The sequence below is a fragment of the Cupressus sempervirens genome, chromosome 10, assembly GCF_028749045.1.
Source record: "Cupressus sempervirens isolate cs-2001-9-10 chromosome 10, ASM2874904v1, whole genome shotgun sequence".
NCBI classification, from domain to species: domain Eukaryota; kingdom Viridiplantae; phylum Streptophyta; class Pinopsida; order Cupressales; family Cupressaceae; genus Cupressus; species Cupressus sempervirens.
The window spans coordinates 359,725,465-359,743,215 of record NC_143127.1 but is presented as its reverse complement, the minus strand read 5'-3'; the positions used below and the strand labels follow the sequence as shown (position 1 = coordinate 359,743,215).

General features: G+C 36.3%; 2 protein-coding genes across 2 annotated transcripts; both read left to right on the top strand.

The window, feature by feature from the left end:
• Positions 1–3,286: 3,286 nt before the first annotated feature.
• On the top strand, positions 3,287–5,498 carry LOC149534130 (uncharacterized). Its single transcript, XM_089805591.1, has one exon. The coding sequence runs from the start codon at positions 3,392–3,394 to the stop codon at positions 5,324–5,326; it is 1,935 nt and encodes a 644-aa protein (XP_089661717.1). The 5' UTR covers positions 3,287–3,391; the 3' UTR covers positions 5,327–5,498.
• An 8,246-nt stretch (positions 5,499–13,744) lies between these two features.
• On the top strand, positions 13,745–15,962 carry LOC149534129 (uncharacterized). Its single transcript, XM_089805158.1, has one exon. The coding sequence runs from the start codon at positions 13,852–13,854 to the stop codon at positions 15,817–15,819; it is 1,968 nt and encodes a 655-aa protein (XP_089661284.1). The 5' UTR covers positions 13,745–13,851; the 3' UTR covers positions 15,820–15,962.
• Positions 15,963–17,751: the final 1,789 nt, after the last annotated feature.

Below are 17,751 nucleotides of genomic sequence, written 5' to 3'. Positions count from 1 at the left end.
GTATAAACATAAATCTCAATTTATTAAAGAGTAGAAAATGAAAGCTCGAGTATTGTTATTGTTTTTGTTAATTAGAAAATAGTAATATCATGAATATAAGAGGATATTAGATTTAACTTATTATGCATCTAGCTAATTGATTATTTTGTTAAATTGTAATTATTCTCTATATATAAGCACAATTCAAACTTCAGTAGCCATAGCATAAGAACATGATATAGTATTGCACACAACAATGTCAATTATTTTGAAACCTAATGTAATTCTTGTTACTTACTAGCTAATTTTTAAACCAAAGGATATTTTGTAAATATTTCAAAGCCTTTTCTTCAAGTAGAAATGTTGAAGTTTAAGGGGGCTCCAATTTGTCAGAAGACTTTACAATTTTAAATCTCAAAGTTTGGTTTAAAATTGGCTTGAAGAAGGGCTTACAAAACTTGTCTTTGGTAATATTCCAATTGATATATGTAATTTCAGCATATTGAAGACGTTACAATTGTTGTAAGTTATAATATTTTACTATTTTAGATATGTGTATTCTTAGATCATTTAGGCTTGTGATCATTACTCTTTTGACACACTTTGATATTTTGTATTATTTATATAAATTAATTTTAATAAATCTACACATTTGTAATTAGTAGGCACTTGAACATGTTGATACAAGTAATTTTTTAATATTATTTTGAATTTTGAGGGTTGAGATTTATAGGTGTGAGATTAATTCTTGAGAAATTAATCTAACAACCAAGTGGAAAATATTGTTAAGATATGAAAAATTTAAGCAAAATGACATGAAAAAAGTTATATTAGAATTAGATATTGGATTAGATTTAGAGTTGGATTACTATAACAAATAGGGGTAAGGTTAGTATTCAATTTGGAATGTAGTTTAATAATTTTTGATATTAGGGTCGAAGTTAGTTTCCATTCTAATAGATGTTATAATTAATTGTTTTCTCGTATTGTAGAAATCTCAACTATTGAATTACACTTCCCATGACATATTATAAACATATTTGATGAATATGTCAATGAAGGAACATGGTTCAATTGGATATAGCGTGAAAAAGACTTCGAACAAACATTGGACCATGGAAAAGAGGCTTGAAATTAGGCATCTAAATTTAGTGTGCAATCTAGAGTTTAGAAGATCCCATCCTCAAAAAAAAAATGTATATTGTAATAATGTTGAAGTATTGAAGAAAAATGTTCTTGAGATTCTAGCAATTTTACCACTTGAAAGGTTAGTAAAATGTTCTTGAGATTCTAGCAATTTTACCACTTGGAAGGTTAGAATAAGGAGTACAATACTATTAAATTTAGGGAAAATGATGTTTTCAAGAGTTGATATTTTAATATGGCTCTTTTATAACTTACAAGTGTTCATACATTTGTGTGTGCGTGCGTGCGTGCGTGTAATATGTTCTTGAGATTCTAGCAATTTTACCACTTGAAAGGTAAGAAAAAAGACATGCAATACTATTAGATTTAGGGAGAATGATGTTTTCAGGAATTGATATTTTAATATGGTGCTTTTATAACTTAAAAGTGTTCATACTTGTGTGTGTGTAGGCTTCTACCTTTTGTTTAAAAACAAATAAACTTACAATTGTTGTTTTAATTTAGTTGTTTTTAGCTATTCTATAGTATTGTCCCCATATTGTGGCCTTGTATCTAGGAACTTAGGTGGAATAAGTGAAAAAAACAAGAAGCAATCTAATTTTGGATCTCATGAAATCAAGGAAATGACACAGAGTGTTATTTATTTATAAATAAATAGAATGAGATGGGTATAAGCGAATAACACCTAATGTCTAGAAATATTATACTTGAAGACCTATTTTCTTTGTTTGGAATTGAGTTAACTAAAATTTTGTGATATAAATAATAAGATGAATCAAATCTATATTTGTTAAATAATGTATTTTTATTAAGAAAATTAAGTTTTGTCTTGTCCTTCATTCACAAAACTGGGTTGTATGGTAGGAAGAACATCATTTGCTTAGACATAGGCATGTGGTGAATGCTTCTTCAAATTGGACATCCAAATTTTTATTATGCAATGCATCTAATTGGAAATGAAGGCTCAATATTAGAGCTTACTAATTTGGCTCAATATCAAAGCTTTCTAATTTGAAGAAACCAATATTGCTGTCAATTTTGACTTGCACTTCACTCAACAATATGAACATATCATTTTGCTATTGTTCTTTTTTAAGATCTTGAAGACAACAAACAATAGTAGATGTATTACACATGAATAAGGTTTGAGTAAATTTTAGTCTTAAATATTTTATTCAGGGATACCTTCTCATTGGCTAACTATTGCAACTTATTGAGGTGCAATTGTTAGTTTTATTTAAAAGTATGCTCGCATACGAAAACTTGATTGGATAGCGAGTAAAGAGTAACTAGTTTTATTTTATTTATAAGTGTGCTGACATTACATGACTAGATAAATATTAGTTGGTAAAGGTTCACTAGTTTAAAAAGCTTGTTGGCATACATATAATGGATAAATATCATGAGCAAATGATAGCTAATTTTATTCTATATAAAAGAGTGCCAACATATAGAAAATATAACTAGATAAATGTTATCGATAAAAAGTAGCTAGTTTTATGTTATTTAAAAGTGTGTTGGCTTATACATAACATGATTGGATAATTTTATTTAATTTAAAAGTTTGCCTAAATACTAAAAACATGACTAGATAAATATTAGCCGGTAACCTCGAGTTTTATTTCATTTACAAGTGTACTAACATAGTACAGATAACATGACTGAATAAATATCAGACACAGCTATCTTCCCAAAAAAATGTACAGTTGACCAATTCAAAAGATTGAAAACATTATAATTTTTTTTGAAAATTTCATTGTTTGATCATCATGATCTGCATAGTTTGTAGTAAAAAACAACTAATTTTTTTTTTTTTAAAATCACCAAGTTTCTCTGAATCTGAAAAAAAAAAGGTTGGTTTTGTTTTGTCTTTAGTATCTTTTGTGACAGATTAGCATGTACCATAAATATAATAATTAATAATTAATTTTATTTAAGAAGAGTGCTGACATACAGAATAATCTAATGTTTACTGCGAACCACCTCCTTCTTGAGGCCAATGTCTATGCCAGCATCAATACGGCAATTCTCGAGCATCCCGTACTTTTGTCTTCGTCAATACACGACGGGCGGAGCACTTTATGTTTTGATTCGGTCGCTTTCGGTGCGCTCTATGATTGCTTCATCCCCAAGTTTTCTGAGCTTCACCATCTACAAATTCAATCCCACATTCGGAACTCTCCCAAGGCTCAGACCCTCCAATCTCTGCAATATCAAACTCGATCCCATCTGCTTTGAATCAGTTTTCATCTTTTCAATTATCTCGATGGCTCTTCTTCTGGGTCCTCCAGAGCTCTGCGATTTCTCTGTTAAGGAAAAGGTAGAAACAGGGGAAGGGGAGAATGACTTCATAGAGATGCTGAAGCGGGGCATGGTGTTGGAAGAAACGGAAACCCCTCTCATGGGGCGGACGGAGAACTGCTCTCCAACGTATTTGTCCTCTGGGGACGCCTGCCTCGACTTTTTCTTCCATGTTGTGCCGGACACTCCGTCTGAGAGGGTTGTCCAATTGCTGGAAGCCGCGTGGAAGCAAAACCCTCTCATGGCTCTCAAGCTGGTCTGTCAATTGAGAGGAGTCCGAGGAACGGGCAAATCTGACAGAGAGGGATTCTACGCCGCCGTCTGTTGGATGCATTCCCACCACCCCAGAACCCTCCTCGCCAATCTCTCCGCATTTGCTGAATTCGGGTACCACAAAGATCTTGCAGAGATGCTTCTTCGCATGCTGCAAGGACCCCAATGGACTAATCTAAGAAAGACCCAGAAAGCAGCGCACAAGGTGAAGATGGAGCTTGCCAGAGCCAGATCTAAGCGAAGGCATAATAAGCGCGGGACTTCCGGCCCTTTTTCCAGGAAGGGCGCCGCTGCAAGGGAGGCCAAAAAGCGGGGGACTCTCAGACCCAGAGAAGAGCGGATTGAAGAAGATTTGTTGGAAGGAAAGCAGAAGCGTGCAGCAGCGAGTGTTGCGAGGAGGCAAAAATTGATGGAAGATGCGTCGAGAGCCGTCAAGCGCTACACTGAAGATTCAAGCTACAGAGCGCTCCACGATGAAATAGCACAGCATTTCGCCAGTTTACTGGCGAAGGATTTGGCGGCGCTAAACTCGGGCAAATTGGGGGAAATAAGCCTGGCTGCAAAATGGTGCCCTTCTCTCGACTCTTCCTACGATCTTTCCACTCTTCTCTGCGAGAACATTGCGAAGAGGGTTTTCCCGCGCGAAGAGTACCCTGACGTGGCAGACGAGCGGCATTATGCATACAGAGTCCGCGACAGGCTGAGGAAACAAGTGCTGGTTCCACTGCGAAAGGCATTGCAGTTGCCCGAGGTGTATATGAGTGCTAATTTGTGGAGCCAACTGCCATACAGCAGAGTGGCCTCTGTGGCAATGAAGAACTACAAAAAGCTCTTCCTGAAGCACGACCCAGAAAGATTCGCTGAATTTCTTGAAGATGTGAAAAGGGGGAAAAAGAAGATAGCGGCCGGGGCACTGCTTCCTCATGAAATAGTCCAACAAGCTCTTCAGTCGGAGGGCGAGGATGACGTGGCAGAGCTCCAGTGGCTGCGAATGGTGGAAGACATGAGCAGGGAAGGGAGGTTGTCGGACAGCTTGGCGGTGTGTGACGTGTCAGGCAGCATGACGGGGCTTCCCATGGAAGTCTGCATCGCTCTCGGATTGCTCGTTTCTGAATTGAGCGCCGAGCCTTGGAAGGGCCACGTAATCACTTTCAGCGCGAACCCAAAGCTACACTTGGTCGAGGGCGACACGCTGGCGGAAAAGTACAGATTCACCCAAAATATGGAGTGGGGTATGAACACTGATTTTCAGAAAGTTTTTGATGTGATTCTAAGCAGGGCCTGCAGATGCAAGCTGCAGCCGGAGAAGATGATAAAACAGCTGTTTGTGTTCAGTGACATGGAATTCGACGGAGCCTCGTTAAATCCGTGGGAAACAGATTACATGGTGATAAAGAGGAAATATAGAGAGGCAGGGTATGGGGAGCCTCCCAAGATCGTGTTTTGGAACCTCCGCGATTCGCAGAGCACGCCAGTGATGAGAGAAGAAAAGGGCGTTGCAATGGTGAGCGGATTCTCCAAGAACCTGCTCAAACTGTTCGTAAACAATGGGGACATGAATCCAATGCTGGTAATGAAGCAGGCCATTGAAGGGGAAGTATTCGAACGATTGGTTCTCCTCGATTAGCACGGTGCCATTTAGTACGAGGATTCAATTCGAATATGTAAACATGTCTGCAATTGCTTGGCAACGAATGAGATAATTAATGGTCTCTGCTTGAATGAGCTCATATTAAAAAATAAATTAAGATTTGTCGAGAGCGATGACTAATGTTAATTATAAGGAAAAGCTTTGACTCTCTTTGGATGACCTATACAACAGCTACCCCTTTCTCCCATTTTAGATAGCTAAATTTTTTTTTTATATGATATCAAACTTTTAAAAAAAGAAACTGATAAATGAATGACATGTTTATGTGTTTTTAATTTGTGAATATTGATATCCTATGTTTTTTAATTTTTTAAGATTTTATTGAATTAGTGAGTATTCAAATAAATGAAATCAAGTAGATAAAAATATGAAATAAAATTCAAACTCATTTAAATTATAACTATGAGTTTGACATTTTAAAATTTTTATACAATAGATGTTGAAGGTAAAATCTTAATATTTTGTTATGATTGCATATGTTAAATTACTTAAAAAGAAAAATGGAAGAAATGTTATAGATAAGATATTATATCAAAATTTCATTTACTAATTTCTTGAAAAAAAATAAAAAATATTCGTCACATTTATGTTTAGTAGTGGAGAATTTATTTACAGAAAAAAAATAGTAACCTTTTTTAATCCTTTACCTATATTAGTATGGTTACATATTTATCAACTTTATCAAAAAATGCAAATATCTTAATAATTAGATTATATACTTCTCTATCATTATTCTAAGGTATAAAGAGTATATATCACGTTCTTACACCATTTTATAGGTCCACTAACATAATTTGCATCAACGCTTTATCTTCATTTACACTTGTATATAATATGTCCATCATTACTTATAATTCTCATATAATTGAACTAATTAAGTTGATAGGCTTCACTCCTTGGGAAACCTTGGCCGATCTGTTCAGATTTCCCAACGGTCTTACGTCGGGAAACCTATACAGCCATCGAAATTTTTTTTCGTGAATGCAGACAATGGTGCCTAAAACAACAGTGACATGAAGCCCCTCATCAATGCTCATCAGGAGATTGGTGAATAATATTTTCAACAATTGTTAATTGGAAAACAATATTTTAGATGCATAAAACAAAATGAAAATTTATGACATAATATTGGAGTATTAGACTGTGTTATTTGAAGACCAAAATTATCAAAACAATGAAGAGGCTATACAGATCTAACAAATCCCCATATTATTCTAACTACATTAACCAACACGATGACCTAAGAGCATATGTTTCAACAAATTTAGCTGGGATCTCAAATATGTTGGAATTCAAGTGCTCCTAACAGATGTTCAGGGTGTCTTTATATACCTCATTAGCTGATCATTAGAAATGTTGGCTTTGATAAATTAGATGGGTCAATAGAAAAGTTTCCCCCAAAATACTTCTCCATATTGAACAATTTAGATCAAAAATTTTATTTGTTATACATCAAACTCTAATTTTCCATGGTAGTGGCTCTTATGTTTCCTCATGAGTATTTTAATAAAACTTTTGACATTTTTTCGAAGAACAAAAATTCCCTCATCCCTGCAACTATTCTGGAAAAATGGGGAAATGAATTTCAACTTGAATGTTTATGTTTTACCAAGATGTAAGCATCAAATGTTTTCCACATGTTTAGGAGTTGATATATGTTGGGCAAGCTAATATTGGTTTTGCTATTGATTTAGTTTTTTTTAAATTTTTTTTTTTTTATAAGACTTTTACAACATTTCTTTTATTTTGTTTTGGCACTGTTCAACCGATGATGTGGAATACAGAAAGGTCCATCAATTATGAGTCTTAAGACATCTTTCTGAGTCAAGCGTTAAAAAAATAGGGATGGTAGAGCAAAATGATCTACTATGATCTGGTATGATGGGAAGTAAAGCCATATTAAGTCAGTTGAATTTGAATTAGAAAAGAATTTCTAAGTAAAATAACAACAGCCTATAATACAAAGGTAAACTATAGTCCACTTATTTAGTTGACTTGCCAGTCCATCAAGAATTATAAGATTAGTAATTACATATCTGATTGCCATCAATCAATCAAATTTGGAATCAATGTGAAACATATGCTAGAGAGATGCAATAGTATTGGGTCCCACATCAAGTATATCAATCCCACAATGGAAGTGCCAAAACCTCAAGGACAGGATCCCGACCCCCTACCATGCTTTCCCATAGAATTTCATAATATGGCTAATTGTTAGGAATTTTAGACAAACACATTCACCAGATGAAAATTCCCCAATAATTATCCTTTTGAGTTTTCAACAATTCGACAATTAGGAAAAACAAATTACTACATCATGATAACCTTCACTTTGATAGACAATCATTCAAAAAAAAGTGTATTGTACAGTAGTATATTGTCAATTAAAAAAAAAGAAACTTATTAAACAAATAGTTGTTCAGGGTGTCTTTATATACCTCATCAACTGATCATTTCATCAAACAAAAACATGGAGAATAAGGGGAGTGTGAATTGGGTACTCTTGATTATATCATCGAGCATGAATTTTAGTTTTACAGTTGGGTTTGCCACGATTTTTCTCTTTGCAATAATAGTTATTTTGCTGAAAAAAGATATAACTGGTAACCTTAGATTACCTCAAGGGCCCAGAGCCCTCCCCATAATAGGTCATTTCATCTTCTGATGGACAAAGAAAAGCCCTGGCATAGAATTCTTGATTCACTCTCAAAATTTTATGGACCCATTATGCACCTTAGATTTGGTAGTCGCCCTGTTTTGATCATTAGTTCTTCTAAATAGATCCAAGCATACTAGCCCAAGAGAATAAGGGAGATTTGTGAAACTGTGAAATATCTCTTTCAAGAGGTTCAAATGAAAAGAATAGTTAATATGCGAAGTGTAAATTGTCTCAAATGACTTTGAATGTTCTGATGAGCATGATAATGGGGGATGAGTATTTAGGAGAGGGAGGGATGTCATATGAAGAAATTGCACATCTAATTGAAGAGTGATTTGTGCTCCATGCGGCTATCAATATTGGAGATTATATTCCATGGTTGAAGTGGCTTGATTTGCAAGGGTATGAGAGGGCTATGAAGAAGGTGCAATGGAAACTCAACCCCTACATGTAGAGAATAGTGGAGAAGCACAGGGAAAACCCAACAAAAGAGAATGAAGAGATGGACTTCATAGATGTACTTATCTTGCAAGGTGAGAAGAATGGTGAAGAAATTGATGACAAAGATATGTTCATTTTTAAAGCAATTGCTATGGTAAGTTTGTTTCTATTGAATTGGAAGTGTGTATCATGTGTATTGCATATGTATATTATATGTGTATATATATGCTATGTAAGCACGGCTTAAGACAGTACAGCACGCTTACATCCCCTTCAAAAAAAATCAAATTTCCATATACATATGATAATAAATATGACAAACTATTGTTCTATAATTGAAATATAGAAAAAATTATTGAGAAGACAATACAACACGCTTACATCCCCTTCAAACAAACATCAAATTTCCATATATAGATGATAATAAATATGACAAATAAAGTGCAAATAAATGTTCATGTTTTGTGGTACAATTAAGTGCGAGAATTGTAGTCTTCCCACATCCTTCGAGCTATTTCATCTCAAAATTTTGTCTAATCATCTCTATCTCGTCGATTCATCCCATAAGTCTCAAGAATTGGCATATTTATCAGAGCACGACCATCATCGTCTTCTAATTCCACTTTAGATGGAACACCGTCCTCCACTATAATGAAATTGTGTAGTATGGTGCATGCTAATACAATCCTTGTTTGGGTCGTGATATTATAGGATGTCACATGCTTCAGGATAGGAAATCATTGCTTCAAAATACCAAATGTATGCTCTATTACATTCCTAAGAGAGGAGTATCAATGGTTAAATAACTCTTGAGGACTGTTGATTGGGTTCGCTCTACAAAACTCTTTTAGGTGGTAACGAGTATAACGATATGGACCAAGAAACCCAGGTACATTTGGGTATCCAACATCAACTAAATAAAATTCCCTACACAAATAGAAAAAACATTATAGTCAAACTATATCATAGAAGTTTAGATATCATAGAATCATATAAAATATGAATTAATATACCAAGAGGAACCACAAGTGGATCTACTCTAGAGAGAGTCGAAGCAAGCACCCGATTATCTGCAACAAACCCTTCCTAACCAACAAGAACGTATTGAAACTTATAGTCAAACGAACAAACACCTAAAACATTCTATGACAAGTTGCCTTTTTTATCACTATATTTTGCTTGGTTTTCCACATCAATAGTAACTGGCACATGGGTTCCATCAAGTGCACCAATACAATCTTGTAAAAATAAATAGTATTATCAAATACATATTAATATTATTGATTCTATAGCAAAGAAACATATGTCATTATGATGTTTACCTTGAAGAAAGGATCAAAATGGTCCTTCCCAGTGATTGCCAGAGGAGTGGTTGGAGCAGAGGGTAACATATACTTTTTATATAATGCTAACATAGCCTTCAAGACCTTGTGGAAGTATCGACTCACTGTCTCTCCTGAGTGACCAAAGTTATGGCCAATCTTATGATTCCTTATATTGTGGCCAAGTGTATGCAAGAACATCACAAGTTGTTCTTCTAATGTTATGTTTACTGTGTCTTGAATGCTCCCTTTTTCTCTTAGAATTTTAGCCAAGTGAAAGAAGGCTACTCTAGTCATGTGTATTTGGTCATGGAAATTTGTGTGATTGGAATGGATAATATGCTTATAAAAAGGACATGTAGCTCTTCTTCACTTACGCCCTTGTCTTCTACCTTCTTTGTAAGATGCCACTATGTACACAACAAGGGTTGCAAGAAAAACACCAAGCAAACACATGACCTTCAACTTCCTAACAATGGCTCCTTGAACTTCAACATCATCAATAGAATCCATAAAATACCTAGAACCACAATATGGACTACATATTTCAAAAATATAAAACACAAACAAAGAAAGATTTTGATAGTAAGGGAGCATAACTTCTTCTCTCAACATCCAACATCCACTATAACTTATTCTCCCGTGGACACCACAAGTGATAAATGGATGCAATGTGATCCTTGATGATGTAATTCACAATGAAATTGGTCTAAGATGGAAGCTAAAACTATGTAGTTATGAAGCTACATGATCAAATGGAATGATAAATAAGATAAAATGATGCAATTCAACTAGAATGATGATTTTTCAATGCAAGTCTCATAGTAGCCTAATCTCCTTAATAGAAAATGTTGTATATAAATGACTTGATTTTGATGTGGATTTATAGATTCTCAAGGCTTTAAAGAGTTCTGTTTGTAAATCAATGGTCAAGATCATTCATTTAAAAGGAATGGTAGAGATAGAAAAGGCACGTGAGCGATCATTTTGCTTTGCTCTTTAGTTGAATTATGTCAAGGTGGTTAATCTCTTTTAAGCATTTAATTAAATCAATTTAAATAATTTCCAAGTATCCACATGTGAATTTTTTATTTTGATTTAATTAAGTGGCTAGGAGAATTATTTGATTATTGGCAAGTTTAATTATGAAATTAAATTGATCATATTTAATAACACAACTAGACTTTGATTCAATTTATTGGGATTTTATCAATTGACCTCTTGACCATTTTTAGGTGCTTATATAATATGATCTTGATAGCATGTGATAATTCAACTGACCATTGCAATTACTCTGTATTTGTGCAAGAGCAAATTACAGAGTCACTAAATAAAGTTGCTAAAAATTAAATATTGAACTCTCTACATCTGAGCTCAAAAACAAAACAAATACATCTGATGCGCTCATATTTAGTTTGTTAGGTAGGATTTGAAAGAACATAACTCTACATTTACAGGCATTTAGGTTTTCAGAAGTCCAACTTAAATCCTACCTAGCTTACAAAGTCTTTTCTTGAAAGTGTAGCATAATTTGAAATAAAAAACAACTGATTGAGAATGTAAGATCTACTTGACCAAGAGTTAGACTGTGAAATGCCTTTTTTCAGCGATTACAGATGGTGAGGGTTTAAAGAAGCCTATTCTTGAACAAGCATGTAAGATATTGTCAAAATAAGAGGGTAAAACTATAACTTTTATCAACAAATATGGTCAAAGAAACTATTTTTTAGGAATCAAGTTACAACTTACAAGAAACTGGAATCCTTCTAAGTTACAACTTACAAGAAACTATACCTTTCATGCTTGATCAACTGCCCCTTGCTCTGCTTGATCATTTGCACCTTGCCGAGATGCTCATGAAATTGAGGCTGCTTGCACAACACCTTTCACATTTCACTTGCACTCATAAATATTCCCTACTAATTCGTGCAAATCTGAAGAGTTCATAATTAAACTATTGGAAACATGATTTATCTTCCCTACCAAAAATAGTGGGAGCCAGGAATAGTTTCTACATAGTCCCTCTTACACTTTAGTATATTATCATATTAATTTTTATATAGGCTAATGACTTTGGGTCAGGACTCACAATAAAAGGTCAGCATATTTGCATTTTTTATTCGGCAAGTATAGCAAACGGTGTGCATTAGAATTTGGTTTATAAGACATACAGAAAAGTTCATGCCCTACTAGATATTTTGGAAATGCAAAATGTACCTGCGGGTGGGGTTGATTTTACATCTGGGTCAATGTCTCTATAGCTTTTTTTGTTTACATGATAGAAGATCAAAATACATCTGATACACTCATATTCAATTTGTTAGGTAGGATTTCAAAGAACATAACTCTACATTTATAGGCATTTAGGTTTTCAGAAGGCCAACTTAAATCCTACCTAGCTTACATAGTCTTTTATTGAAAGTGCAATAGAATTTGAAATAAAAAACAATTGACTGAGAATGTAAGATCTACCTTACCAGGAGTTAGACTACAAAATGCCTTTTTTCAGCGATTACAAATGGTAAGGGTTTAAAGAAGCCTATTCCTGAATAGACATGTAAGATATTGTCAAAATAAGAGGGTAAAACTATAACTTTTATCAACAAATATGGTCAAAGAAACTATTTTTCAGGAATCAGGTTACAACTTACAAGAAACTAAAATCCTTCTAAGTTACAACTTACAAGAAACTATACCTTTCATGCTTGATCAACTGCCCCTTGCTTTGCTTGATCATTTGCACCTTGCTGAGATGCTCATGAAATTGAGGCTGCTTGCATAACACCTTTCACATTTCACTTGCACTCATAAATATTCCTTACTAATTTGTGCAAATTTGAAGAGTTGTGTAATTAAACTGTTGGAAAAATGATTTATCTTCCCTACCAAAAATAGTGGAAGCCAGGAATAGTTTCTGCATAGTCCCTCTTACACTTTAGCATATTATCATATTAATTTTCATATAGGATAATGACTTTTGGTCAGGATTCACAATAAAAGGTCAGCATATTCACATTTTTGATTGGGCAAGTACAGTGAGCGGTGTGCATTAGAACTTGGTTTATAAGACACAGAGAAAAGTTCATGCCCTACTAGATATTTTGGAAACGCAAAATGTACCTACGGGTGGGGGTGATTTTACATCTGGGTCGGTGTCTCTATAGCTTCTTTTGTTTACATGACAGAAGATCAAAATACATATTGCTATCATTACTATAACTTTGAGTTTTACATCATTATGCCGCAACAATTGTTTTTACATCATAAAGAAGAGAATGAGCAAAATAAGAGTCCGGAAGCACAGCAATGAGTTTGCCTTTTCTACTTATTGCAGAGGTAGGTATATGATGTGAAGGAAGCACCGTGCTGCTATTAATGGATCTCAAACATTTTCAATCTGTGGGTCATGAAAATATTGTGAACATTTCCATGGCCCTCATGAAGAGTTCAATTTCCAAGAATTTAAATGGCACATACTACATGTGATAAACAGAGATTAACATGAAACATACATACCACGATAAACCGTCCTCAGATGTCCAAAGCATAAACCGTCCTCAACAACCTCGATGGGAATAGTGAAAACGATGCATCCAAAGCATAAACCCTCCTCCACAACCTCGATAGGAACAATGAAAACGATGTGTCAAAAATGAGCGCTAAAATGAATAATGGCAGACTCCAAACAATTGTAAAATTTTGAAAAGTATTATGTGGAATAGGAATGAGCCATTCCAATAACATTTTTTTTTTTTGGAATAGACATATCTTTGTATTTAGGGTAAAATTAGAATAGAATTCCATATTCCCTATTCTGATTTGGCAGACCAAACAAAAAATACCAAATCAATTCTAATTTTCTTATTCCTATTCCAGCAAACAAACGGGCCCTTAGTGTTTTGATTCGGTCGCTTTCGGTGCGCGCTATGATTGCTTCATCCCCAAGTTTTCTGAGCTTCACCATCTACAAATTCAATCCCACATTCGGAACTCTCCCAAGGCTCAGACCCTCCAATCTCTGCAATATCAAACTCGATCCCATCTGCTTTGAATCAGTTTTCATCTTTTCAATTATCTCGATGGCTCTTCTTCTGGGTCCTCCAGAGCTCTGCGATTTCTCTGTTAAGGAAAAGGTAGAAACAGGGGAAGGGGAGAATGACTTCATAGAGATGCTGAAGCGCGGCATGGTGTTGGAAGAAACGGAAACCCCTCTCATGGGGCGGACGGAGAACTGCTCTCCAACGTATTTGTCCTCTGGGGACGCCTGCCTCGACTTTTTCTTCCATGTTGTGCCGGACACTCCGTCTGAGAGGGTTGTCCAATTGCTGGAAGCCGCGTGGAAGCAAAACCCTCTCATGGCTCTCAAGCTGGTCTGTCAATTGAGAGGAGTCCGAGGAACGGGCAAATCTGACAGAGAGGGATTCTACGCCGCCGTCTGTTGGATGCATTCCCACCACCCCAAAACCCTCCTCGCAAATCTCTCCGCCTTTGCTGAATTCGGGTACCACAAAGATCTTCCAGAGATGCTTCTCCGCATGCTGCAAGGACCCCAATGGACTAATCTAAGAAAGACCCAGAAAGCAGCGCACAAGGTGAAGATGGAGCTTGCCAGAGCCAGATCTAAGCGAAGGCATAATAAGCGCGGGACTTCCGGCCCTTTTTCCAGGAAGGGCGCCGCTGCAAGGGAGGCCAAAAAGCGGGGGACTCTCAGACCCAGAGAAGAGCGGATTGAAGAAGATTTGTTGGAAGGAAAGCAGAAGCGTGCAGCAGCGAGTGTTGCGAGGAGGCAAAAATTGATGGAAGATGCGTCGAGAGCCGTCAAGCGCTACACTGAAGATTCAAGCTACAGAGCGCTCCACGATGAAATAGCACAGCATTTCGCCAGTTTACTGGCGAAGGATTTGGCGGCGCTAAACTCGGGCAAATTGAGGGACATAAGCCTGGCTGCAAAATGGTGCCCTTCTCTCGACTCTTGCTACGATCTTTCCACTCTTCTCTGCGAGAACATTGCGAAGAGGGTTTTCCCGCGCGAAGAGTACCCTGACGTGGCAGACGAGCGGCATTATGCATACAGAGTCCGCGACAGGCTGAGGAAACAAGTGCTGGTTCCACTGCGAAAGGCATTGCAGTTGCCGGAGGTGTATATGAGTGCTAATTTGTGGAGCCAACTGCCATACAACAGAGTGGCGTCTGTTGCAATGAAGAACTACAAAAAGCTCTTCCTGAAGCACGACCCAGAAAGATTCGCTGAGTTTCTTGAAGATGTGAAAAGGGGGAAAAAGAAGATAGCGGCCGGAGCACTGCTTCCTCATGAAATAGTCCAACAAGCTCTTCAGTCGGAGGGCGAGGATGACGTGGCAGAGCTCCAGTGGCTGCGAATGGTGGAAGACATGAGCAGGGAAGGGAGGTTGTCGGACAGCTTGGCGGTGTGTGACGTGTCAGGCAGCATGACGGGGCTTCCCATGGAAGTCTGCATCGCTCTCGGATTGCTCGTTTCTGAATTGAGCGCCGAGCCTTGGAAGGGCCACGTAATCACTTTCAGCGCGAACCCGGAGCTACAGTTGGTCGAGGGCGACACGCTGGCGGAAAAGTACAGCTTTACCGAAGAAATGGATTGGGATGGGAACACTGATTTTCAGAGAGTGTTTGATGAGATTCTAAGCATGGCCTGCAGATGCAAGCTGCAGCCGGAGAAGATGATAAAACAGCTGTTTGTGTTCAGTGACATGGAATTCGACGAAGCGTCGTTAAATCCGTGGGAAACAGATTACATGGTTATAAAGAGGAAATATAGAGAGGCAGGGTACGGAGCGCCTCCCAAGATCGTGTTTTGGAACCTCCGCGATTCGGGGAGCACGCCGGTGATGAAAGAAGAAAAGGGCGTTGCAATGGTGAGCGGATTTTCCAAGAACCTGCTCAAACTGTTCTTGAGTAACGGGGAAATGAATGCAACGCCGGTTTCAGAGAATGAGGAAATGGCTCCGATGCTAGTTTTACATGAGGCCACTGCAGGGGAGATGTTCGAACGATTGGTTGTTCTCGATTAAACCAACATTTTATCTTGGAATTTTGACACTGTACTCAAATAAGATATGTAGGTGATAAAGTTTGCTACTATATTTTCATCCTGTGTACTGTATAAATTCTATGTTTTATTTATATTAACTGATTTGGGTTTAATGGCAGCGCATACGTTGATTGCATTATTATATGCTTTGAACTTGGTCCACTCATAGGATTTATGCACATTGCTTGACTGCCCTGTTTGCTAAATCAAGACCACATTCTTAATCTATGGAAACTCATAGCGTGTTCTATGCATTCCATTAGTATTATGTGACTGTTAATGTTGGACTTTAGTTTAATGGAGGATTTCAGAGCTGCAATCCGTTAATACAGGTGATCTTTGTTCCTTCATTTCACTTCTTCCTCCGCATGTATAGGCCCTAACTAACGATACTAAGGATTGGCGGTAAGATCTCCTGCATATTGCCCAAGTGTTAGTCAATCATGCTCTTCACCGTGATTTATGTAGTTACGGTACTTTTTTTTCATTTTTTTTCTCATGCAAACTGATGATTATCATAGCTTCATCCGCAAGCCTCGTTTGATGCGGCAACTTTGCATTGTATAAAATAATAAATAATGGATGCTTCTATGCATATTGTAAGAAGAATATGGAATTTTATTTTCATTCTGTGTTTTTTTCTTGATTTATTACTGGCGTGCAAGTTACTGTGCAAGTTATGCTTCTTTCTTAACTAGATCTAGTTGTTCTGCAACTTACAGCTGTAGAAAATTTTGCAGTGACAATTGCTTTCTACATTAATTGCAAACAGACAACTCGAATTTCCCATACATTGAAATTTCTGCATTGGCTTGGAAACACCAAGACAATGCAGAAACAACCATCTACAATCGAGATATTCATTTTGGCCATTCAGACACAAGACACCTTTCCCCATTGTGTTTCTGGTAACACAGCTTCCAAGTCATATCTTTCCTGAAATGGAATTCTCATTTTGGAAGGTTAGATACTACTACCGTATAGGATAGATGCAAAGATAGAAGTTCAAAAACTGAGAGCATTGGAGCATTTCAATGAAACTGAAGGACTAGTTGTAAAGGTTTGCTTGTAAGCTTTCACATGAATGCAAAGCAGTTTCACATTTTAGATGATGCGTATCCCTTTTATATTATATATGATGTTATGGTTCATGATGCACCTTCTTCCTTCTTCCTTAACTACGGATACGCTTGCTCGCTCACAATCACAATAACTATCAATGATTATCTCACTTATGAGATTTATGTTGGTTCTAGCTACCTTCACACAATGCTATTAACTTTTGTATCAAACCAAGATTTTCTTTTCTTAAAGGTAATGTCGCAAGACAAAAATTTCAAGATATCTTTAAGCATAAACGAAAGAGGTTAAGGTTTACATGAGCTCTTCTGCAACCTATATATATTTTATTGAGACAAACACACTATGAACATCAGTTTGAAGTTACAAATAAGTCATTTTATGTTTGGCTAGCTGAACTTACAAAATCTTATAGCTATCTAAAGGAAGCTTCGCCATGCCTACTCAATGTCATAGTACTAAAATAATTATAGTTGAACATAAAATGAAGTGAGTCACCATTTTGACACTTTATAATTTATTTCTATTTATTAAGACATTCATTTTTGTACCTAAGCTATTATTCACACTTTCATTTTGTGCATACTAGAATAATGAAGCTAAGACAACAAGAAGATTGAGACGCAATAACAAAGAGGATTTACCCAACAATGTCATAAGAATACCTTGTAATTTACAGTTTTTAAAACTCTCTCTCTATTCTTGGTTCTTACCATTTTAAAGAATATAATATTGTTGCTAAATAGGCAAAATTGTTTAATATTGTTTTCTATGATTGTGGATTGGTTTATATATTCTCTTGACTTTTCTTTCCCTATACCTCTTTAGTTAT

Coding starts and splice junctions, on each gene's coding strand:
- LOC149534130 (XM_089805591.1), top strand. CDS start 3,392: ATGGCTCTTCTTCTGGGTCCTCCAGAGCTCTGCGATTTCTCTGTTAAG.
- LOC149534129 (XM_089805158.1), top strand. CDS start 13,852: ATGGCTCTTCTTCTGGGTCCTCCAGAGCTCTGCGATTTCTCTGTTAAG.